A 25,289-nucleotide genomic window follows, 5' to 3' on the forward strand; every position below is an offset into this window, starting at 1 on the left:
TAGAAGAATCAAACACTTAAATTGTTCCAGTTTTATCTCCAGTAATTTCACATCTTTTAAAGGCTCATAACTCATATTGCCAATAAACACTCGAAGAATAAATGTCCATAGAAAAATTGAGAAACTAGTTCAGTTTATCTGAGATGTAACTGATTTACTGTAGAATTCAGACAAGGTAAAATGATGATGCATGGACTGTATGTCGTTTTGCATAACATACAGTAACAGTAGGCAATTATTGTACATTGTTGTCTCTTGTTAACTTAATGTATGGTGACATAAACAACAGGAAGCTTCAAGAAAGCACATGCAGTTAATAATCTGCATTTTCAATGTTTGTTCCTTTCAGTATTGGTGCTTCCTCTCTAATTAGCTCTTTATAAAATGAGAATCACTCAGCCCAATAAGTGAATTAAAACAATATCTGTCTCCACACTTCCTGATCCACACGCACAAAAAAATAAGACAAAAAAAAAATAAAATGCTGAACAGTATAACCACCAAAAAGTCTTCAAAATGACTGAGTGGAAAGCCTGTCATCCTGATAGACAGCACGGGAAAAAGGCAGAGGATGGATGAGAAGCGGGAAACAGACAGGAGATAACAGAAGAAAGACTCATAGTGATTGAAGTGACAACAATGAAATCTGCATTAAATCCAGCCTGCAGTTGAGATGCAGACTTTTGGGGTGTGTGTGTGTTTTCGTGCCAGTTTAGGTCAGATCAGGAGGAGGAACAGCTGGCATTAAAGAGTATGCAGGAGAAACTGTCATATCATCAATTCCCTCGCAGACAACTGCATTTCCTCGGTTTTTCAACAAAGGAAATCTCAACGTGGTAACAGTTTTTTGTTCTCTGACTGCTGTTTTTCTCTGAAAATGCCATAATGGTTTTGAAAGCAACATTTCCTGGTCAATCAGTGAAAGGATTATATCCCCGGTAAAATTACTCACTTCTGCTATGACGTCTATGATACAATTGGTCTTGGCTTTCCACATGCGAACCTATAATTGAAATACTTGCTGTTCATTGTTAATGTTTGCTAAGAACTTAAAGTCACAGCACCAACTCTGACGGCTTCTCCAGAATATAATGAGAATAAAGTTATTTTCTGGAATCCATCTTTTCTGTATTTATTTTACTTGGTCATAATTATTTATGTATGTGTGGAGCCTGCAGCCAACCACAAATCAGACCGGACTTGAACATCTGAGCTGAAGTGTTTCAGAGCCTGGTGCCTCCAAGGTTTGAGCTTTACGGCCGTATGTCTTGGGATCCTGACCCTTTTTACACCACAGCAATGCGCTAGATAATTTTTTTTCATTTCATTAGAGTAAACAAAATCCAATATCGTTCATAAAATATTAAAGAGGAGTGTGTTTGGGTCTATGCTACATTTGCTTTATTTGAATCTTCAGTTAATTGGACAGGGGAGAAACTATCTAGAGAAATTAAACCTACAAAAGCTAACAGGAACTATTTCATCAACAGATAAATCCATGCATTATTTATCCACTATATGCAATTTGTGATGTACACAAAGACTCAAAATGATATTATTGTAAGATATTATAAGATTAAATGCCATTTTGTATGTAATGAAGGATGTTTTTTTATCAGTGCAATACTCCAGTATGTATTGACAGCATGGGAAAGATAACCAAAAAGTCTTACAGTAAATTCATGTTCTACTATATTTCTAAACTCTTGTGCCTAAAACTTTAGTTTAGTTTTAAACTAGCTCTAACAGTTACAGTTATTTTTGCATATTTTCAAAAATATTAAAAAATTCAGCCTGTTTTGTTGAAGCTCCGGTTGTTTTTGTCTGTTGTCTCAAGGTACTTTAAAGCAGAAAAAAACAAAAACACCTGATTTCATCTTCTGTTTATTATTACTACTGATAAAAAGAAAAATAACTCAATAATTAAACAAAATAATAAAAAAACAACTTCTAGAGTTTGAGTGCTGCTTCACAGATTTAACAGATTTACAGCTTTTTTACACATCTATACAGGGGAGGAAATTATAAATATGGTTTCTGGTTATTCGTATTTTCTTTCTGTACCATGAAGCAAAACTGACAAGTATCACTAAATCATTCGTATCACTGGTTTAATACTTCAAAATATCCCCATTATAAGACTGATTGAAGGCAAAATGCAAAACAGACTTGACAGAATGAGGACAGCCTGCTGGATATTACATTACAAGAGTGTATCTGTGTATCTGAGCAGAATGCATGAGATGATTTTTTCTTTACTGCACAGCGGCTACATCTAACAGTATGACACAGACTAAGCATAATTGCCTCAAATGATAATTGGTACAATGCTTCGAAAAACAAGTCATGCTTTTTGTGGCGATATGTTCTCCTTCGCATTGGGAATTAATCACAGCTTCAGACAATGTAGTTTCCACCAGTTAAGACGGGAGAAAAAAATGCCCTTGAGCATGAAACTGCATGGTGGAAGTACCACTAAATGCTTTGTTCCTTAAAAAAAAAAGGTGGAGAATGAATAATTATGTGTAGAAAAATTCAAATGCTTCCTACTTGTGGAGGAAATGAAGGCTGAATTCCGCTACCCACCACAAATTTTCTTTTCCCTTCCCTTCAGCAACAGCCCCTCTTCCCCTCCCCTGCTTGTTGAATGAATCGGAACACATTAATCTAGGTTTCACTGCTATCCGTTAGCTGGTTGCAACCCGGCTCCTCTGTGATTATCTCTGATAGAAAATGAGAAAAGCATGAGTCAATGCTTCTGTTCTCACTACTCAAATCCTCTCCATTTAAATTCCCTTTGTCTACACAAACCCGTCCAAGGGAATGAAACGGACCATTAACAAGATTAGCTCACTCATTCTGCTGCTGACAAAGGTTCTGCAATAGGCTGCTGATCATTAGGCTTGCACCAGGAACAATGCTGATCTATAATCTTACACCATATTCCGTCTGAACCACTGTGGCCCATTTATTGGATTCTGAGGGAGATGACATAATGGTGGACTATTTTTTTGTCCCAAAGTGAAGTGCTGTACAAAAGAATGAGGTAAGGCGGTAAAGAAAAGGAGTAAGGGGATTCTTAACCCCTCATTTCTTCACAGTTCCTCTCATTCCAAGTAATTAGTTGCAGTATAAATGGCTCCTGAGGTGGAGGCCTTTCTTTATGAATGTGCAATCTACACAGTTACAGGGATCAGGACAAAAGGGGGCCAGATGGTGCATCCAAAGATCAAGGCATTACATTTCTTAGCATCTCACCCCCAAAGCGTGACCTGGGTTTTTGATGCAACACTACTATTCTTGGAACACAGCAGTGAAAACTCAGGTATGGGAAGAATGTGGAGAGGTTATGAAAAATTAAGTTGGCCTCAAGAAACTTCCTGAAAACTCTCTGACACCTGAAGAAAGGACTACAGGCACTATGCCAAGTATCTTCTTAATGGTGTATTCCCAGAGGAGGTGTGACTCCACTACGGCTCTCTGTTGTCACTGATCCTGTTTTAGATCAGTGAGAAAAAAAAAAAACGGCGACTTTCTTGAAAAACTCATTTTTTCATCTTCACTTTTCCAAATAATGTGATCCTAATGGGTTCCTCAGGCCTTGACCTTCAGAGTGAATTGGAGTGGTTTACTGCCCAGTGTGAAGCCGTGGGGTTGGTTCTCAACTATAAAAAAGTAAACCGCAAATTCTTGGTCAAAAGACGGTCTCTGCCTTTAGCAGAGGAGGATTTTAAGATGGAGTGGAAATGGATAGACAAACTAGGGTCTCATCAGTATCAGTATGAATATTGGATTGACCTAGCATAATAAAAACAACAACAAAAAAACAACTGAGTCAAAAAGCAAAGATCATGATAGATAGTTTGGATTTTGATGCTCACCGAAGGCCATGAAATTTAGATCAAATAAATGAAATCCCATATGCAAGTGGCTATGGTTTCTCCACTTTAGGGTTCAGGTTTAGAGATGGTTAATGGGCCCAAATATTCGGGATGTAGCCTTAAAAATGCTGCTTGTCCTCCAGCTGAGGTGGTTCAGGCGTCTGATAGCAATGCCTCCTGGACTAACCATTCTTTCAAAAGAAGTGAAGTGAAAATCATCACAATGTCTGCAGCAGTGTCGTTAACCATCACTAATGGGGCAAAAGGCTCACATAGCAGCCATATTACCCCTAATTATTCTCCAGCAATTAAAGCCGCATGAGGTATAATCAACAGTCAACAAGGAAGCAAAAGTAGGTTGACCACAGTAGCCTGACTGATTACAGTGAATATGTCTGGACTCCCTGAGCTCCCTCCAGATTACAGACCAAAAAAAAAAAAAAAACAGAGAAAGAAGGAATCACCCCACTGAGCAGCACACTGTAGACACGTTTCAATTGCGTTACAGGGTCCCATCAGGAGAAGTCTGATAGCTTCACTCTGGTAGTAATCTGCTGGTGTCCAATGAATGAGAATCAAACTGGGAGCATTGGGTTTTATACCCAAGAACAAAAAGGGAACGATGTGGGCAGGTTCTTAAAATACCTGCTGACACTTGGCACTTTCTGGCACTTTCTGCTACATTTTTTACTTGCACCACAATAATGTTAAACAGGAAGAATTATGTACAGCATAATATGTGCATATTTACATGCAGAGCCATAATATACATTTACTTAATTGAATTGTTCTGTTTGGTATTAGTTGAACATGTTCCATTGCCTTTGAGCCTTACAGAAACAGCCAGAGGATGTTCAACACATCATATGAAAAAGGAAAAGGCTGTTTGATGCCTGCGACCAGCATATCAATGGTTTTTTCTCCCAATTCACTGGCATCACACCACACATTGACATATTGACAACATTTTCAATCTCAATGTCTGCTTGATTTTATAAAATATCTTTTCATGTTTAGATTAATACTCAACTCTGGTTCAGTGCTGTTCAACCCTCGTCTTCAAGGAACAATGCAATGCATGTTGTAGGTGTTTCCGTGCTTCCCCACAAATGACTTCAACTAATGACTGGCAGGTTTTTGCTGAATTGATCACCTGAAACAGGTGTGCTAATGAAGTTGACGTTTGTGTCTTCCACATGCCGTTGGGAGACTTTCAAATTTAATTTAATGAGATTTTTACAACAGTTACTTTCTGCATGTCGTTCTTCCTCACAGCTTTGACTGGAAAATAACTGATGCAGCAGTTAATACACAATCTCTTCCATCTGAAACACTGAAAGTTTTAATTGCTTCACTGTGATTGTAGGTTTCTCGGTGGCCTCTCTCACCAGAGCTTTTCCTGCACAGTCATTCAGTTTGTGAGAACAAGCAGCTCTAGACAGATTTAGTAAATGCCATCCTCTTTCAGTGTCTCAATGACAGCTTCAATTGAAGAAAGATGCCCAGTGAGTTGGAAATGTTTTTGATGTCATCACCTGACATTTATGTTTTCAACAGCCTTTTCTCTCAGTTCCTTAAATGTTGTGGCATTTGTACAAGGAATGATGCAGCAATTTGGTCTCCCAGAAACAGCTGGTTCTTTTACTATAATCATCTGGTTACCTGATGCGATTTAACAGCCTTTAAACAGTTCCTAAGGGAGCATGACCAGCTGTTTTCCTCTCTGATCCATTGAACAGTTTCACTGGTTAACTTGAGTTCTACTTTGAGATCTTACACTAACCAAATCAGGCCAGTTCTGTGTCTTTTAGAGAAGATGTTAATACCCAAACAGTGATCCAAGATGGCACCAAGCTATCATTTCTGCCCACCTGAAAAGACAGGTGGGCAGAAACCAATATTACTTATGGCATAACATACATGAGTGAGTTACTTCTAACCATATCCAGAAGATTGTTGGGTGAGACAGGAAATGTCTTAATGTCAGGAAATGTCAGCACGAGTAGAATGTTTGAAAAAAAATTGAGCTTCTATCAAACGAGGCATTTAATCCAGGAGCAGGACATTGGGAGATCAGATGTATGAAACTACTGTGTTTCTGATTTCAGTGTCTGTTTTGAGTAAATATTTGTAGTTTGAACTGTAGTTATACATACATTCATTGGTAATAAAAGTGCTTTGTTGTGACACATCTTATCGGTTTATTAGGAACATCAATCTATCATTTTTAATCAAACACCTTTTCTGAAAGCCTACAAAAAAGAAAACCCTAAGGTTTGGATAACAAAATATACTAAACCAGTTCACATCAAGCAGCAGTTTAAGATTTTTTTTAAAGTTGCAAGGTTAGAAGAGATGAATGTTGGTCAACATGTCTGACAATTTAAGGTTTTTCCGTCATTCAGTATTAAATTACGTTGGTAATGTTCGATGAATTTTCACAAAACACTACCAGTCGTTGCGACTCTTCTGAGTGATACTGAGAAAATGAATGCTCTGTTCTGTTGCACGTTTTGAAGGTTTTTAAGATAAAGTAGTGAGTCACAAAATAAATGCTGTCAGACAACTTGTTCATCATGTGTAGCTGTAACTCATGACTCATCCATCTGTGAGCTTTAACAGGGGCTAAAGGTTTGGAGAGAGTTTTCTTTTTAGAACAGAAACCTGAATGTTTGAATCATTATTGCTGTGTTCGCTGTACTTGTTACTCTTAAATTATCAACAGAGACAACAGGTTGAGTTCTACCTTTGGAAATGAAATTTGCTAATTTTTTTTAAAAGCAAGTTCAATATAGTTTTTAGAGATTTTCTTAAGGGAATTCACCTGCTCATCTGGTAACAAGCAATCAGTGGTGGGAAGTAACGAAGTACATGTACTTCGTTACTGTACTTAAGTACAGTTTTCGTGTATCTGTACTTTACTTAAGTAGATTTAATAATGGATACTTTCTACTTTTACTCCACTACATTTTACAGTAAGTATCTGTACTTTCTACTTCACTACATTTCTACAAAACTGCGCGTTACTCGTTACATCCAAGTCGCGTTGCTCTTTTTTTCCGTTAAAATGTGAAGTTCAGGGATTTAAGGTGGCGCCGTAAAATCCGAGCAATAACGTGACTTAGTGTCTGTTGTCACCCATCGGCTCCACCTTTACTCGCACGCGGAGCTCCAGACATGCGCAGTGGTTTCCTCTGAGCGGGAGGAGATGTTTATAGCGCTGCATAAATTGATATGGCGACATGTAAAATCAGCAGCGCTTCGCTTTCACAGACGGTGGGACTTCGTCCAACTTTTAGCGTCACTTGGAAGGAAAGCTTAAAGAAAGGTAAGATCTGTGCTAGCAAAGCTAGCTGTACTGAGACACATGTTGCATCTGATGAAAAAAAGTTGTCATTCATGCGCTGAATTATTGTGTGGAGGTGTTGACTGAGGTGTCGCATATATGGGACAACGCTGTGACCAAAGTCTGCAATATAGTGATATGACATTCAGGAACGATCCGATTCTTCTGGACGGATCTTTACTAAGTCCTAAAGGACTGAAGCCTCACTGAGAGCCGTTCTTTGTTCTCGTGTACACTGCGGTAGCTATATATATATATATATATATATATATATATATATATATATATATAGACATTCATTTAATCGCTGAATAAGTAAAAGTTGAACGTATGAACACAGAGCATGCTCATTGCTCATTGATTGATTTCATCTCCTGTCATGGTGGCAAACATCGCAGTGGGAGGGAGGATGAAAACAGTCACGGTGCTCCTTCTGCTTGGTTACTTGTTAAGCCGTTGGACAGTGTTCATAGTTGAACGTTATTTACCGTTAATTGCGATGTTTCATTTGTGGTTTCTGACATATGCAATATGGGCAACCGCCCAGGGCGTTATTTTTCTAGGGATAGCAGGAGACATCTGCGGATTGTAGCACAGCGATGAAAGCAAAACAGAATGAAGTGAGTTTTAATTGATACTGGTTAAATATATTTCAGCTCTAAGTATTTAATATCTAAGTGTTTTTATGGGAATGTGGATCTTTCAGATCAATCTGAAAACCAATTTTGATAGGTAAACTTAATGTTATTGTGTCATGTAGCGCGGGGCGCTGGTCTTGGTCTCGGGTTCGGTGATCTTGACTACAACTCTGCTACATGGCTCCTTGGTTGCATGTCCTCCACCCTGCCCACACCTTCTTTACATCCCCTTTCAGTTAGATTTCTTTCTAAATAAATGTGACTAATGAAGTTCATGTTATGTTAGGACAGGAGACAAAATGTTTCCATCCCTGAAATTATGATTCATAGAATCACATATCTAAGCCTAAACTGTTACAGAGAATAAACACAATAAGAACATGTTTAATCTATGGTAGTGTTAATTAAAATGGCACATTTCTGATGTATTAAAATTAAATACGATCGGCACACTTAATGATATTAGCGATTAGGTAATGCATTCAGCGAGTACTTTTACTTTTAATACTTAAGTATTTTTAAAAGCCAGGACTTTTTTACTTTTACTTAAGTAAAATGTTAATGTGGTACTTTGACTTTTACTTAAGTACATTTTTGACTGTGTATTTGTACTTTTACTTAAGTAAATTTTTTCAGTACTTTCTCCACCACTGCAAGCAATTGATATATTTCTAGCACTGAAACCAAATTTTGCTCCCTTTGTAATGGTCTCATTTTTCAAGAAAAAAAAACACTTTTATTTTTTCCTCACTAACATTAATGGCGACAAGCTGAGGGGGTGCAGTCACACACACACACACACATGCAGACACACTAATTTCTTATCCCACAAAGGGCAGCGATGATGTATGAGGGGAATGAGATGGGAGTCACAAGTCGATTGGCCGGCCCTTTTGCCATCACAAAGTAATGAGGTCTCAGGAGGGAGGGGGAAGTCGAGACAGGATACCCCAACTCCCCTTTTCACATATTACTAATTGGTCAGAACAGAACAGGCAAGATGCAGTAAGTTTTAATGACATTCTCAGGATTTTCTGACAAATATTATCAGTGAGTAGGATTGTCACTGTCATAAACGTTCGGTGTGTACGCGCTAATTATCTAGATTCCATGAATGAGGGTTGTTTTATTGTTAAGAGTTTTTACTATTTGTCATCTAGAATTAATTAACTTTCTATTCTTTAGTTAAAATGCTAAATAACTTTAGATCATTTGGAGTCACCAACTTAGTCCTGACAGGAAAACAATCAAATCCATGCAACTTGGGTGAATCATTTAAGTTCTTCAATGCAATTGCAAGGAAATCTGCTTGTCACACACTGAGGCCTTTAGGATGGGCATTGAAGAAAAGTATATAAGTTATGAATTTATGGTGAATTTTTTTTACTGCTTTGCGGTTATTAGATAAATTCCCAATAATCAAGTCATACTACATTCTAAAAAGTGTTTTTTGGGCTGAAGTTCATCTTATGGACTTATTTACATTAATTTAACTTCATTCTTTTGCTTTTGCTATGCCAACTTACTTTATGTTCATTTAACTCAAAGCTTACACTAAATAGTTGAACCAACTTAATTGAATTGCTTCCATAGGTAACAAGCAATTCAATTAAGTTTATCCAACTTAATTTATTAAGTTTAACCAATTCAATATATTCTAATCATCCAACTCAATTTGTTAATTTTATTTAACAAATGTATTAAGTATGTTTAAGATAACAGATTTAAGTCACTCTTACTCGAATCATTTATTTTCTTCTAATAAACATTTAAAATCTGTTTGCCTTAATTGTACAGAAAGTCAGCTCAAACTTTTAAGTAGTTCCAAACTAAATACTTTGGAAAACTCTTTTTACAGTGTCCTCTAAATATACTCTAATTTAAAAGTTACAAATCTTTTCCTTAAAGGACCTTTTTACTTTGACTTTACTTGAAATAATTAATTGAGTTGGATGATTAGAATATATTAAGTTGGATAAACTTAATTGAATTGCTTGTTACCCATAGAAGCAATTCAATTAAGTTCGTTCAACTTTTTCTTTTTAGAGTGTATGTCGGTGTGATGTGTAAATAAAGCGTGGTCTAGAGTTGTCTTTTTAATGATTACACCAACAAACCTAAAGCCAAGTTTATTCCCTCGTCCATTTCCATAAAAACCTGCTTGCAAAGAGTGAATATTCTCAATAAAGCAACTGTTAAACTCCCATTGCGTATTAGAATGAACACAACACTGAATATTTGTTTGGGGGCGGGGGATGCTGTACGAGCCAGTAAACCATTTGAATTGTCTTGCAGTGAGCCACTTAGATAACTTAATTAGCCTCGAGAGATGTTTATCGTCAGACCCCGGCAAAGTGCATCCACTCAAATAAACATATATTTCACAGTGTGAGCAGAGGTAATGCACCGGATCACTAATTCATTCCACTATATAGATCTTCGTTGTTTACCATTTTTTGGCACAGCATCGTAGTTTTTCTACGGTCCATTTTGAGAACCATGACATCTATTCTATGATAGGTGGAGTCCATCCTGAATTATCTCTGTGCTCAAATCAATTATTCACATTCTTAGGACTGTTTGGGGATTTTTAGAACTTTGTTGGTCAGTTTTCTTTTCACATTTTTGTATGCATGAGTCTGCACGTACATTTGTTTTTATTCTGTGTGAGTATCAAGAAACTACAAAAGCTCATCTGTAGGGAAGCCACTTGAAAATGACATTGATCTATTTCTAGACCTGCTCTCTACCTGCTTCTCATTCTAATATCCGTTTTGCATTTGATTAGAGAAGATGACAATCCTCTCCCTCTGATCAATGATGCTCCTGTTTGTATTTTTAATCTGTCTCTCTTTCATCCTTTTGCCGTCTTTGTCATAAAGATGTACACTGACTGCAGCACACTACACGTTCTCATTTACATTCTCTCTTATGTCCCACACTAGTCAGTATAACACTAAATATTTGAAATAAATTGTAGCTTTTAACCGCAATACGGTCCAAAAACATGACTGTCAGGTTAATTGGTCTCTCCAAATTGCCCCTAGGTGTGTGTGTGCATGGGTGTGTGTCCTGTCTGTCTCTGTGTTGCCCTGCGACAGACCGGCGACCTGTCCAGGGTGTACCCCGCCACTCGCCCGGTACGCTAGCTGGAGAGGCACCAGCAACCCTCCCGACCCCACCATTTTCTTACACCCTGGATGAACTGCAATAAAAAATTTTAAAAAAGTTGACAAGAAAGCGACATTTTAAAGCTTTGGTTCAAACCAGAAGCTAAGTGATCAGACAAAAAGAGTTTAGAAATGTTTGAAATTGTAGTAATTTTCTATGTGTTCAACTTTTTCCAAAGCCTCAGTGAGGTTTTTATAGAGAAATATGAGTCAGATAAAAAAAAAAAAGAATAACACAAAAATTTGAATTGGGATTTAACTGTGGGGTCAGTGTGTCTTTATTTTTATTAATATGCTACTCTTGCTTTTGAGCGCCAAAATAAAAACTTTGGCACATAGAGGAAATGAGCACTGGAATACACATCTTCAGAAATCACTGTCCTGAGTCACTGCTATCTTGTTATAAAGTTTCATCTTGATCTTACTGACCAGATGCTTCCAAGGCCTAATTACTGACATAACAAGATAAAATTAGGAAATTGTCAAATTTATCCATGATTGAGGTTTTGTGATTTTCATTAACCAAATAAAAGATTATCACAATATCTCATAGCACATTAAAGAAATGACTATATCTGTTGACTCACGTTTAAGTAGTGAGACTTAAGATCATGCTTAAGCAGGTCTGAAACCCAAAGCCTTATCAGGTTTAATGACGCTCTAATAACTTGGAAAGCTGCCAAGCATATGCACCAAGTCATGAAACTTTCATGAAAGAAATTCATGCAAGCTGATGGGATGTTTTTATTTACAAATGAAGCAATATGATTGAGTAGGCAGTGAATATTAACTAAATAATATACAGAAAAATGCTCGGAAACTAAGAAATTCGTAATCTTACCATTCAAATGTGTTTTAAGCATTATGCAAAAACATAGTTTTTACTGTTTTCATATAGTTTCTACATTTTTCTGCAGAGTAAAACAAAATAATGAATTAAATCAGTTCCAGTTGGACGTTGTGACAACAGTTGCACAGAACCAAAACATAGATGTGTAATCTGAGATAAAGAACAAATTGTGTGAGACTGCAGATGTTTGTTTCCAGTCATGCAAGTTGAAAATAAAGTTTTAGAATTAAAGAACTTCTCATCTATTACTTCTATTGCTTGCCTAAAAAAGGCAAATTTACACTGACCAGGAAATGAGGAGGACTAGACAGCAAAAGGTTTTCAGGCCACATAATTCTTAGTTTGAAGTATTATTATAGGACATTAACAGGAACTATGAACCACACCTGAAAATGTTTCCCCAAGACTTCACTTGAAATTACAATGTGAGCATATAAACACCGCTTGACAAACAGACCTGTGGGAAAATTTGATAGAGAGAAGCAAACTGTTTTAATATGCATAAAAATATTAGTTGTGGAAAACTCTTTCTTCTGTACGCTCAACAAATTCTATTGCTGAATAATCTTTTTGCAATGTGCATTTTGTGTTAGTTTGAATATAAATTATGTACAACCATGGAGATCTTGCTCTAAACACTTTTGCAAGCTATTTGCTTTACCAACTTGCCATGGCATATGTTGTATTTTCTCAAATCACAGAACTTGTAGTTCTTATTTTAATGCTTTTTCAGGGTTGCACAGAGGCAACAACTGTATTTCCTTGAGTTCTTGTTTCTAGGGAAAAGAACTATGCTAACAGTCAATATTAAAAGTGGGTAAAACAATGGATGGACATAATAATTCCTATTCTATATGTCATATTTTTGTTTTCACAACTAAACAGCAATAAATATTTTAGAAAAGATGAGTTTCTAAAAATGTATCTTTCCGGGTTTAACGGTGATAACAATAATTTAGTTCCCGTCTTTCTGGATTAAAAACTGGATTGCTATTTTGAAAACAGGATTGATACTTTGAAATGACCTCACTACAGATCTGATGTACACATGCGCAGTATCCTCTATGTTTTACTTACTTATGTGTGTCGTCATTTCTCAGAAAAATGCAGGAGTCAAGCTGCCATAATGACACGCCTCATTTTGTAGAATTTATGATGGACTTTAGTGGCGTTTTTTTTTTTTTCATTAGGGCCACACATTGCTGCAAAGTTCCTCTGGTACATAGAAGAAGCCAGCAGTCTAACGAGTCTCTTTAGATGCTACTTGAGTTGTTACTGGCTTTCTTGTTTCCCCCAACATTACCCAGGCAGTCCAAATTATTTAAAACTCATCTTATTTGCATTACATCCTATCGAGACATTGTGCGAATCCAAAGCACTTGACGAAAATACACATTATTAGCATACTAAAACAGTTACAGAGCACAGAAGGGAGATGAGGGAGGCAATGGTCAACACAGACCCACATAAAAACTGCAGTTTAAATTACTGTGCTGAATTTAAATTACCAGCATGATTGGCAACCTCAGCTAAGTCGGGTCATTTAACTTTATTCAAATAAGAGAACCTCAAAATATAGGACCTTAAAACAAAACTTCATCTAATAATGTTTTACTTCGTCTCTATCTTTTAGTAAAAAGAAGTTGGTCTGACAGGGGGAAAAACAGCTTTAATGAAAATTGTACTAACATCCGTAATTACAAAAACAAAAGAATGAGATTGCTTTTTTTGATGTGCCTGTTAATGGTATTTCAAAAAAGAGCGGAAACAGTGAATGCTGTAGTTTATTAGGTCATATGCATATAGATGTTTACCATGTTTATGATTTTGTAGTTTCCCAAAGTTAACTGCCGTATTTTCCGCACTATAAGGCGCACCGGATTAAAAGGTGCATAGAATAGACGCTACAGTAGAGGCTGGAGTTACGTTATGCATCCACTAGATGGAGCTGCACTAAAGTGAATGTCAACAAAACAGTCCGACTCCCGTCGACGAGGAGAGCCTTCCGCGACTGGGCCGGGGCGTGGCCGGACGATGGTCACCCTTATCCGTTCGCGCACAGCATGTTTGTGAAGAACGTGGTGCTAAATGATCTGCAGACGACCTGATTATCAGGTCGGTAGGAAGATAGGTCAGTCAAACTTTATTAACAAACCAGCTTTCTGACAACTATCCCAGCATGCACCGAGCGCTTCTTCTACAGGTGAAAATGAAGTCGGCGGCTGCTTACCGTAGTTGCTAGACCTGTTGTGGCTCAATATTGGTCCATAGATAAGGCGCACCAGATTATAAGACGCACTGTCGGCTTTTGAGGAAATTGAAGGTTTTTAGGTGCGCTTTATAGTGCGGAAAATACGGTAATGCAGCATACCTAAAAATAGGGCACAAATAAAATCTGCTAATGACAAAAACATAAATAGATATAAATAAATGAAATGTCTGAGTGCAAAAAGTTTGATGAGGTGCAAGTTTTGAAAGAGCAACACACACTTCAGAAAACAGGTGCTTAATTCTAGCCAATGGTGTGCAAACCAGGCAAGGTGCTGGGGTAACAGGTCAACAGGGAGAACAATGCTGGAGAGGCTGTGTGAAAACAGGCTGAAACTGGTCTAGAATCAATTTTCATCATCTCTGCTGCAGCTGCTGCCTGGTTAGGTGATTTAAGGATGGAGAGAACCGTGTTGGCATCAAGCACCAGTCAGATGAGCTCCAGTCAGATGTGAGGAAAGCTTAAGGATGTTGCTCTGTGTCCAGAGGGCTGTTCCAGGGCAGGATCTTACCTCTGCAGATGGTGCCGTTCCCCACATAGCCTGGCTTGCAGGTACACAGGTGTCCTCTGATGGTGTTGGTGCAGATGGCATTCTCATCACACAAGCTTTGGCCACTGGCACACTCATCATGCTCTGCGGGAGACGGAAAGAGAAAGTCTGCCATCATAATGGTCCAGTACATCTGTATTTTTGTTGTGTTAAAGATGGAAAAGTCATTTTCTCTTTTTTTTCCAAGAGGCAATAGAAAGTCAGCTATGAGAGGACGTTCAGCAGCAATCTGAATAGAAAAGCTGTGATTATTTAGCTAAATAAAACTGAAGCCAAGATTCTATCGTGTCAACAACCCGCTCTTTGAACAACTATGTTTACAATCAACCTTCATGCTTGTCATTCCCACAGTGGATTACAAGTGTGCTGAGTCATGACAGTGAGTGGTCCACAAATAACCCCAATTAACAATAGATGCATAAAAAACAACAGCTGATGAATGCCAGGTGTGCAGGCTGACTGCTTCGAATCAGAGTCACTTAGGCCAGTTTTTAGATGCAGAAACCACAAGGAGCCACAGGGACACAAAATACTGGAAATAGGTTAAAGTATCTCAAGTCAACAAAGCAACTGAACTTTTGTTTGCACATTTCTTTAAAGATGTTCAAAAAATGTCTTACACTGAAAGAAAATGTTTTATTTTACATAATTGCTTTTTAAGGAAAAATTGCTTTTTAAGGAAATATTTAATAACCAAAATAATATTTGTGTTGTTTTTTTAAAAAACACATTGTAACCTTGTGTGCTCTTGTTTAGACTTCAGTGATTGTCCCATTTTTCAGCCAGTTTCTAACAAAAAAAGCTACCTTTGCATTTCCTGCAATGTATTTTTCTCATATTCAATCTTTTTCCGATTGTTTGGCAAAATGAACTACGTTTCTTACATTGCAGTTAAGAGTGTCAAAAAAGTTCAAGCTTTCAAGGTTGTTGTCAGAACATGGGATTGTTGCCAGACAAAAAAACTGGAGATTCTTGTTGATGTTTCCACATACAAATCAAAATCTAAACTTTAATCTAGACTCTAAAGCAATGTCCAGGGATTACACCATTCAGATTCAATTTGTATTAAACAAAGGAACAAGGTTAGTTATAACATTTGAGAATAAACCCCAGAACAAAAATGTATGATGTTTTTGTGGATTTCCATTGAGTATGTAGGGATGGGATTATACAACTTGTTCAGTTTTACAAGGTAGACAAAATGCACAACACAAAAACCAATGTATGTGACATTTTAAAAACCTGCCATGCTGTAATAAATAAACAGGGAAGGACAATGCAGGTGAGAACATGAAATTTAAAAAGAACAAACTGCAATACTGCAAAACAAGCTGACAGAGGAAAAGCAGCATCTACCATATCTTCTGTTCAAATTCATATTATGTCTTTGTGGCCTTCACATATTTATTGGTTAAGGCTTTTTTCCCCATCTTGCTTTTATCCACTACTTTCCTCCATCCAACATAACACTATACATGGCATATGCTGAAAATAAAAGAAAGCGAGCTTTAAAAATAGCCTCAAACAACAGCAGATAGATACATACACACAAAAACTATGTCATAAAAAAACATAATGAAATAAGATTTATCTTCACAATTACACTTTTTTACATTTCCACTCCTTTAGACCTTTTGTCTGTGTAGTAAATGATAATATATGGTCATGCATTATTCACCATTAGCTTGTTTGGTGTGACTTTTTTCAAAATGTCTGGAGGTTACAAAACCAGGAACCGAATAATTAAAGCAGGTTTAAATACCAGGTTCAGTAAAGCACATACTGTTCAAACTGGTCCCACAGTGACTGGGACTAGATGAACATTAATCTTAATTGGACTGACCAGCAGGTTGAGGGAGATAATCGTCTCTGTTTTCAGTAGAACTGGAATGCAATGATCTGCACTGAATGATGAAAGGTGTGAAGTCTATCTGATCTAAAAAGACGGATAAATAGCACCTATTAAAAAGAAAATTACCATTAATTAATGTTTTTGAATTCATCTTAGCTTTTGAGTATCAGAACCACAAAATTCCACCTATTTTTACTCAAACACAAATCATCTAGAGTCCAAATAAGAAAACAATCAACTCCAAAATGAGAGAAACTCTGGACCTGTGCAAAACCTTATATGTTTTGCATCGACAGCGATTTGCAGATTAATTTTCAACAAAAATCAAACTATTTTGTCAATTTATAGATCATTTTACAGTTTTAGTTTATCACTGAGCAGAAAAAATAAAATAAAATAAGACATAAAAAGTTAGTTTTAATATAATTTTTTGCAGCCCCTCACTGTCCACAAAAAGTTTGGACACAACTGGAATAGATGATATCGAAGAGGCAGAGGAAGTTCTCCTTCAGAAATCCTAACAGACGGTGGTTTATGACATCCTGGATTTTGTTCATAAAATTGATTACAGTCACTCCTAGGAACGTTAAATTGCAGGCTCTCATGCACAAGTCCTTCATAATGAAATCTCCAGTGATCAGCCCTGATGGTTGTGTGAGCTGAGAGAGGGGAGAGACTGGATCTAAGATGCGGCTGGAGGTGAAGGGCCACTTGACATGGGTTCTCATTGGGAACTAGGAGAGTGGTGGGACTTAAGCCGGCGATTTTCTAAGCGGAATATTGGCACCTAGTCAGCAGGTTTACAACAAGCACTGTAAAAAAAACAAAACCTCTCCCTTAAGGATGTATGCGTAAATCCTGTAAACAAGTGTAAAAAACCTCTATATCCTGTTTCAACTGGTTATAAAATACTTTGTTTCTTGTTTAAACTGATAAACTGTGTGCAAAATCTATTTAAGTCAGTTGGATCTTCTCTGCTTTGCTTGTTGTGATTTAGTTACTGATACCATCTAAAATAACATTTTTTAAAACCAGCTTAAATCTTTGAATCTGAAAGATTTTGACTTCACCACATTTCAGAACTCTGAGCTTCTCTTTATGAATTGTAGAATCCAACAGTCTTTGCAATTATGTTTTTTTTGTCACTATGACTTCCCCTTCCAATAATTATGAAAAGAAGAAAAGCAAGATTAAAAGATTATTGAGTGTCATTCATTTTCTAATCAAGCTTATGCTCAGTCTCGTGGTATAAATCCGGTACACTTATTCCCGGCACAGTTCAGACTTTTGCACCCTTAAAAAAAATCACCTTTGATCCTTTGTTCAGCTAGAAGCAAGATTATTGAAAAGAAAGTTTTTGTTCCATGAATCATCATACAAAGTAATTTAACAGTTATGTGAAGCGTTTGTATTTTAATATCACTTTTTTTTTCTTGCTTTTAGCATAACATATAACATCATGGAATCATCTAATAAAGCTTTCTGAGCCAACCTCAGTCTACGTCTACACAGATTGTTGAGTAAAACGTCTGGCTCCTAAAACAGAATCCTTAGACAAGCACAAAATAATAATTACACATCTGCATTTAAACAAAATGAGGTTATTGATGTACAGTGCAGGAAATCAATGTTCAATTAGAACCAAACATGATTTTACACAATGATTAGTGATATGCTAAAGAGATCATTTTTACAACATGGCTCAATAGTTTATGTATCTTCTGTAACATAAAAACAAGTGAATGTCAGGACGTTGCCTACAGCTGAGTACACTTACAATTCAGACATGCGCACACGTGCATGCACACGCACACAGGCACACACACGCACACACACACACATGCACACACACTTCATCAATGTACAAAAGCTAGGTGGGAGTCATGACTAATGTATTCTGCTTAATTAATGAGTGGTGCTCATGAAGCCCTGCAGCGACCAGGAGAAATGATTTTGCCTTCATCATCCCATGGATTTCTTCCACATGCTGAACTATAAAGTAGAGGTAGGAAGTGAAGCGGAGTTTATGAGATTTAAATTGTGATGTAACATGGTTAAATATTTAGTAGGTTAATGTTGAGAGCTGATAAAGTGGGCAGCAACGTAAAACACTGAAATACTCATATGTTGTTTAGTGTCGGCTGAGTGAGTTGAAGTTACTTCTGTACACCAACAGATGGACAGACTGAATTAATGTGTAAAAAAAAAATAATACACAAACACAAGCCAGATATTATGAGCGGGAAACAAATTAGTACACATTGTACCTTGTAAAAGTATTTATACTTTTGACTTATTTTGTCATATCCTCCTGACAACCAGGAAAAAAAATATTCTCCAATCACCATTTTTTTTTTAATCCCACAGTCTTTGTAAGGTAATTAGAATACTGAAAACATTTTTTTGGGAAAAAAGTTTTTCTTTTTGAAGTATGATGTGTCCACTACAGAGGACACTTTTTCAACTTTTAAATACTACAACAAAATACAGTCAAAATAATCAACAGAATGTTTTAATATGCTGCTAAAAGACATGTTTATAATATTCCAACAACATTTTAAACCAAAATTTGCACAATAAAAAGTTGTATGCACTTACTTTGTCTCTTCCCATAAAATGTGTTATTACTGATAAACACCATTTTTATGAATTTGAAAAAGGTGCATACAAAAGTCCCACCCCTTCACATGTGGTGTCATTAAAAAGCCCTAAATGTCCTCTGTAGATACCAAAAGGAATTAATTCAGTAGAATGCAGGGGGTTGGAGATATTCAAGTTTAGAAATGTCCTCTACAGAGGACAAAAATGAACTACTGGTAGCCAGGAGGATTTATAACTCCCATAAATTTCAGTGTGGTTTGCTGGAAATTATATTTCAGACCAACACCATTTCACAAGCTTGATTGACAGCACTAAGACCCTCCTCCTGGCTCTGATTGGTTGTTTCTGACAGAGCTGTGCATTTCTCCAGATAACGCTGGGAGAAAGCAGAGGAGCTTGATTTTTCCACAGATTATCTGTCTCCTACTAGACTGCTAGACTGTAGTGACAGCTAACATATTGTCACCTTCCTAAAGTAATGGCCCAAGTCATTTTTTGGGAAAAGTTTTTGTTTTTTACAAAAATCACTTTTGCTAAAAAAAATGACTTGGACCATTATTTTAGGAAGGTGACAATGGAAAATAATGACATGGCTCACAATAACCAGACTCCTTATACCCAACACTAGGTTGGTATAACAATTTCTGATTGAGAAAAAGAAAAACACACTTAAATGGCTAAGTATGTAACTTTTTTAAATGAAAACAACATTTTAAGTATATTTTCATATTTTTCTTTGTGTTGTCCTGAAAGGTACGACTAAGATGATTTTGTGTTCTAAAGTGGATCTAGTCAGAATGAAAAACAGTTCAAATCATTTAAATGCATTAATACAGACGTTTGATAAATAATAAACTATATTCTAGCACAGTTCATCACTCACCTAAAGACCACGCTGTGATAGCTGTCCATCATACCTGCAGGAGAACTAAAAAATTAATTACCGCTGCCACCGAATTATTAATGGGATATTTTACCCATTACTGGTTGGGAAGATCTAATAGACTATTCAAGTGAGTGTTTTTCCCCCATAACATAGTAAATCCGAACAATAAATGATAATGTCAGTGAGAAATGATTACATTGCCAGTGGTTACCTTAGCGATTCTTTGCGAGATAACAACCGCCTAATATGAGTGCGCTGCCCGTCTCTGTCAGATTTTTTTTTTTCCTAATTAGTGATGATTATGTAGTGATGTAGAGTCAAGTCTGGACATGTTGAGGTGACCCCTGAAGCGCTGAGCTAATGATGCATAATAACGGATCATCATCATCAGGACCACGGACAGCGCCCAGTGCGCTCTCAGCCTTCTGCATCATGGATGCCTGGAAGAACATGAAATATAAGAAGGATTGGCAGGTTTACTAATTTTATTTTCCAATTAGAAAAAAAGCTCAGAATGAAAAGGTACTGATGGAGCTGCATGTCTTACGTTAGACAAGTCACTGTTCCCTGAAGCACAAGTAGATTGGTGAGATTTTGAGCTCTTGTGAACCATCAATACTAATGATAACCTTCTCCATTTTACAATTTTAAGGCTAAAATATTGAGTTACTAAAATATATGCAAGCATCGAACACAGAATATTGTTTTTAATCTCACTTACAAAATGCTTAACTTTGCTTTTCACAAAATTGTGACCTGATGTGTGAACAAGTTGCTATTCTAATCTAAAGGTTACAATTGATAAAGTTTGAGATTCACTGCAATTTAGGCTAAATGTCAGCAAATATAATAACAAAAGCCTAACTGTGTGAGGCTTTGAGAGCTCTGAGCATGCTTGTTATAGCAGACTAAAAAAGAAACGTTGCTTTGTCTTACAAAACACCTTGGTTTGGTAGTTGTGGGTATTTGCAAAATACATTTTACCACACTATGTCCTATGAAACTGGTTCAAACTGAATCAAAATAAAATATAAAAAAACAACTGAATTTGTGAAAATGGCAAAGCAATCAAACACTTGTTTTTCGAGTGTCACTAATACTGTCACAGATCCCTATTATGAGACACAGCAGGGAGTCTGGTCTGACTTCTGAGGAACATCCTCTTCTAAAACATCACAGAATCAGCCGGTGATTCTGCAGTTTACTAGTGCAATGAATGCCCTTTCCTGTTGTTTCTTTTTACATTTATACATTAAAAATTAGTTTAGATAAATTCAATTCATATAAATTTTGTTTCTTCTAGCCTTCATAATTACAAATATAATCCAAATTATTTAGCAAAGTAAAACAAACATAAAATCATTTACATAATAAGTCACACAATAAGACAATGCAAAATGACATAGTACAAAGAAATTAGAAACCTGAGAATACAGATAAAAGATGATCTGTAAAGTAAGAGAAACAGATAAATAGCATTAAATATTAAAATAGCACTACATGAGGCAGATTTTGTCTAAAAAATAGTTTTGATCAAATGTAAGCTAAATGAAGACACACCTTATCTTTATTTAGCTCTTTCATGCAGCTGGTCACCTTTGTATGAAATACTCTGTTTTATTTTCAGTTCATATATTAATCATCAAGATAATCAGTTCAACGTTAGATATGTATTAATAAAAACCCTCTTTCCTATGGTGTTGTTAACAAGCTACTAAAATTGACATTTTAATGAATTGCATTGCCATTATCAAACTTATAACTCTGTTTTTCAAAAGACACATTTGAACTGAGCCCAGCTCTGCCTGGTAGTGAATGAAACATGTAAAAACATATAAATTAAAGACAACCCTCAGCTTCTCTATGCAGAAAGTCACTATAATATTTACCCTTAAAGTTAAGAGCTTGCTCTCTATAGCCAAAATAACAGCACAGCTATTTTGTCTTCAAAGGATATGCGTGTAGGTTTTGTAAGCAGACATGTTTACACTTAACTTACAGGGTGCACTATAAAATCCTGGTACTGACTTTTAGAGCTCTTCATGGACAGACGCCAGACTACATTAAGAACCTCATACAGCCTTATGTTTCAACTAGGAGCCTCAGGTCGTCGAATCTGAACTTGTTGATGGTTCCTCGGACCTTTCTTAAGACTCGTGGAGACAGATCTTTTAAAGCAGTGGCGCCCCGCCTATGGAATGAGCTACCTTGCACCATTCGATCTCTACATTGCATAGACACTTTCAAGAAACAACTTAAGACCCACTTTTTTAATCTTGCTTTTTAGTGTACTACTGTGTTTTATTGTTTGTATGTTGTTTTTAATTTGTTTTATTTTTTATACTTTGTGCAGCACTTTGTGATCCTGGTCTGTGAAAAGTGCTATAGAAATAAAGCTTACTTACTTACTTACTTACACTGAGTTTTACTAATGAGGAACACCAATGTATTAGTGCTTTAAGTGTGTTTGCATTTCAAAATGTACTCTAAAGTGCAATTTTTTATTAAAACTTTTTAAACTTTTCAACTTGATTCAGGCTTGGTTCGCTTTGCGAACTTTAAATGTCTTGCATACTTTAAATGCAAGACATTTAAAGTATGAAACCATTCTGACTTGGGTCATGACAGAAACTACAGCCTGGAGAGGATTTTGAAAAGGAACGTATTCAAAAGAAATCTACCCTTGACTTCTTAACAAAAACTCAGTTCAAGCGTAACATTTTAAAATTAATAATGTTTTACCCACAATTCCCAGTCATGTAAAGTAACAAGATTTATCAACTCACAAAACCTTTTTGGTATCATAATAGTTTATTTTAAAATGATATAAAACAATGTTTACCTTCAACTGGACCAGCTTATTATAAATTCTGTAATTTCATGTCCAGTGATGATGATGATGATGTGATCACAACATATTATTATATGCTTAAGTTTATGCCATGTTATAGATAAAATTATTACAGTAAACAGTTTATTTTTTAAATATATTTTTTTTGTTGAATCTTTCATTAATTCTGTGTGCATCAGGGGATATTCGACTTAAACCAATACCTCATGATTCCTCTTCCCTACGTGTAATAAATTCTTCAAACGTCTCCTCATCTCTCAAGCTTCCAACATTGCCTCATTCAATAATGTCAAGCAGAACACTTCAGTCACGTGAAATTTAATGACCTGTGACAAGCTCATAAAAAAGAACAGAGCACGGCAGAAATTACAAGGTTTAATCCCCCTCTGCCTCCCCAACCTCTTCTCCTTTTTTTGTCCTACATAAAGTCATTGTGTTCACTACTCCCAGCCTTGCTGCTCACCTCAACATGGGGTGAACCAGCTGAGATATGTCCTGTGCCACAGGGCAAAATATATTGAATGCTTGTCATAGCATTCAGCTCAAAGGACATAGGTTCCTATTAAATTAGTTGGGGGACATTTCTAAATTCCCAGCTGTAATATACCTGGGGCTTAAGAGAATGCTTTCTCTTGACCCACCGGTCAATTAATACCACTTTTTCTATGTACCACTGCATGAAGCACATAGCTCCATTTTTAAAAGTCAAAGACATTGTAAATACACAAAATAGCTTGTACTGAATATGGTAAATGGATTTAAATTATGTAAATTGGTCAGCTTACACTCCCTTTGTGTTAAATGTACATTTTTATTTTATTTTTGGTTTTTACAAAACCGTTCCAACACCGTTCGATCATTAACACAATCAATGATGTATGCAAATCTGCATGTATCTCACACTTCAGTGCTGAGCAACTTTTTCAAAAACTAAACTTCTGACCTTAATCAGACGTTGTAATTGCTGCTCCAGTTCTGACAAGCAGTTTGGATTTAAGATGAAAAAAAAGTAAAATAAATCACGTCTTCAGTTTACTAATCTTTTCCTAAAATCTTTTTCAGAAAATTATGTTGCTTTGCAGTTACCTGTTTGTGTCTGTCTGTTTAATGCTTCAGAAATATACACAGCAGTACAAGAGATTTAACACTTTCCCATGTGTTCAAAAATGACAAAAGGTAAATTCAGTCTTTGAAACTCAAAATATGTTGTCCTTGTATATAGCAATTTGGAAATAGCAATGGTGATAGCATTTTCCCTATATTTCAACAATAAACATCATCAAAATAAATTGAGAAACTTGAGAAAACAAATTGAGAACATGTTTCTTTTTTTATTTCTAAGTCATGTAAGGGAAGAAAAAAGCAAAAAGACCAATTAAAGTTGTTTCTCAGGTTAAAATGTTGAAGATAATGTAGAAATTATTGAGCAACTTTAGCCATCTTCTTTTTTTTTGAAATCTAGAAAATCCTATAATAATAATGCTGCTGCATGAATGTGCAGGAAATGTTTAAAATGTCATGAAAGCAACTTTAAGCATATGTTTTTATTTGTCTTGTTAAGCACATATTTATCAAAACTTAACAGTGCCTCCTGATATATTGACGCAAGAAAATGAAAAAAGTTGACGAGAGAAAAAAGAAATTGCACCAACACTGAACGTGTTGGAACTGACATGAAGCACTAATGGCCTCACACTTAAAGCACAAGTGGCTGTCATTATGACACTAATATATTCACTTTACATTGTGAGCAGATCTTTCAGCAACATTTGGTTTGCCTCAGTTCACATTCTCCCTATGTGAGAATGTGTCAAACAGGCTTATAGAAATGCATTTAAAATCCAATGAGATATACGGTTCAAGGCAATAAAAATGCAAAAGCATCAGATTATATTAATGGAAGCATGTAGCTTTAATATGCTCTGTCAGGAAACATGCAGCCCTTTAATAGCCACAGAGCTCTATTATCATTCCACAGGACTCAATCTGTATTCAGCCAAGGGAACTAGTGAGGAGACGACGGTTAGAGGGAAGCAGACTTAAGTGAGGACAAACATCACTCTAGATGGTTGCACAGTTTCCTGATGAACAGAAAGAAACATTCCCTACATCAAACCTTTAAGGGGAGGCTAAATATAAACACCCACATCTCAGAGGCAATTACAAATAGATGAAAGAGAGGACCAAGACAAACTTATCTGAGTTCTTTCCCTCCCCTCCCAAAACTGCGTTTGATGGGATTATTAAATTGGCTGCTGTCAAGTCTGTTTAACGGCATGGTCTCTATTTTTCAGCAGCTAATGTATACGGAGAGGGCTGCCAGACTTTTCACACTAAACTTCCACAATGATTAAACATTTGAAGCAGAATTTCGTTACATTTTCTCAAAACATCT

The 25,289-nt window shown here is 36.3% G+C and overlaps 1 protein-coding gene across 2 annotated transcripts in view; it reads right to left on the bottom strand.

Annotated features, from left to right (window-relative positions):
• The window catches only part of LOC103462905 (protein kinase C-binding protein NELL1), a 237,735-nt gene that overhangs the window by 41,571 nt on the left and 170,875 nt on the right, over positions 1-25,289 (bottom strand). For both annotated transcript variants that reach the window (XM_008405946.3, XM_081605463.1), the window contains one exon: positions 14,666-14,788. In XM_008405946.3, coding sequence (XP_008404168.2) covers positions 14,666-14,788 — 123 coding nt within the window. The remainder of the gene's footprint in view (positions 1-14,665; positions 14,789-25,289) is intronic.

The sequence above is a fragment of the Poecilia reticulata genome, chromosome 3 (genome assembly GCF_904066995.2).
Source record: "Poecilia reticulata chromosome 3, P_reticulata-male-v2, whole genome shotgun sequence".
NCBI classification, from domain to species: Eukaryota; Metazoa; Chordata; class Actinopteri; order Cyprinodontiformes; family Poeciliidae; genus Poecilia; species Poecilia reticulata.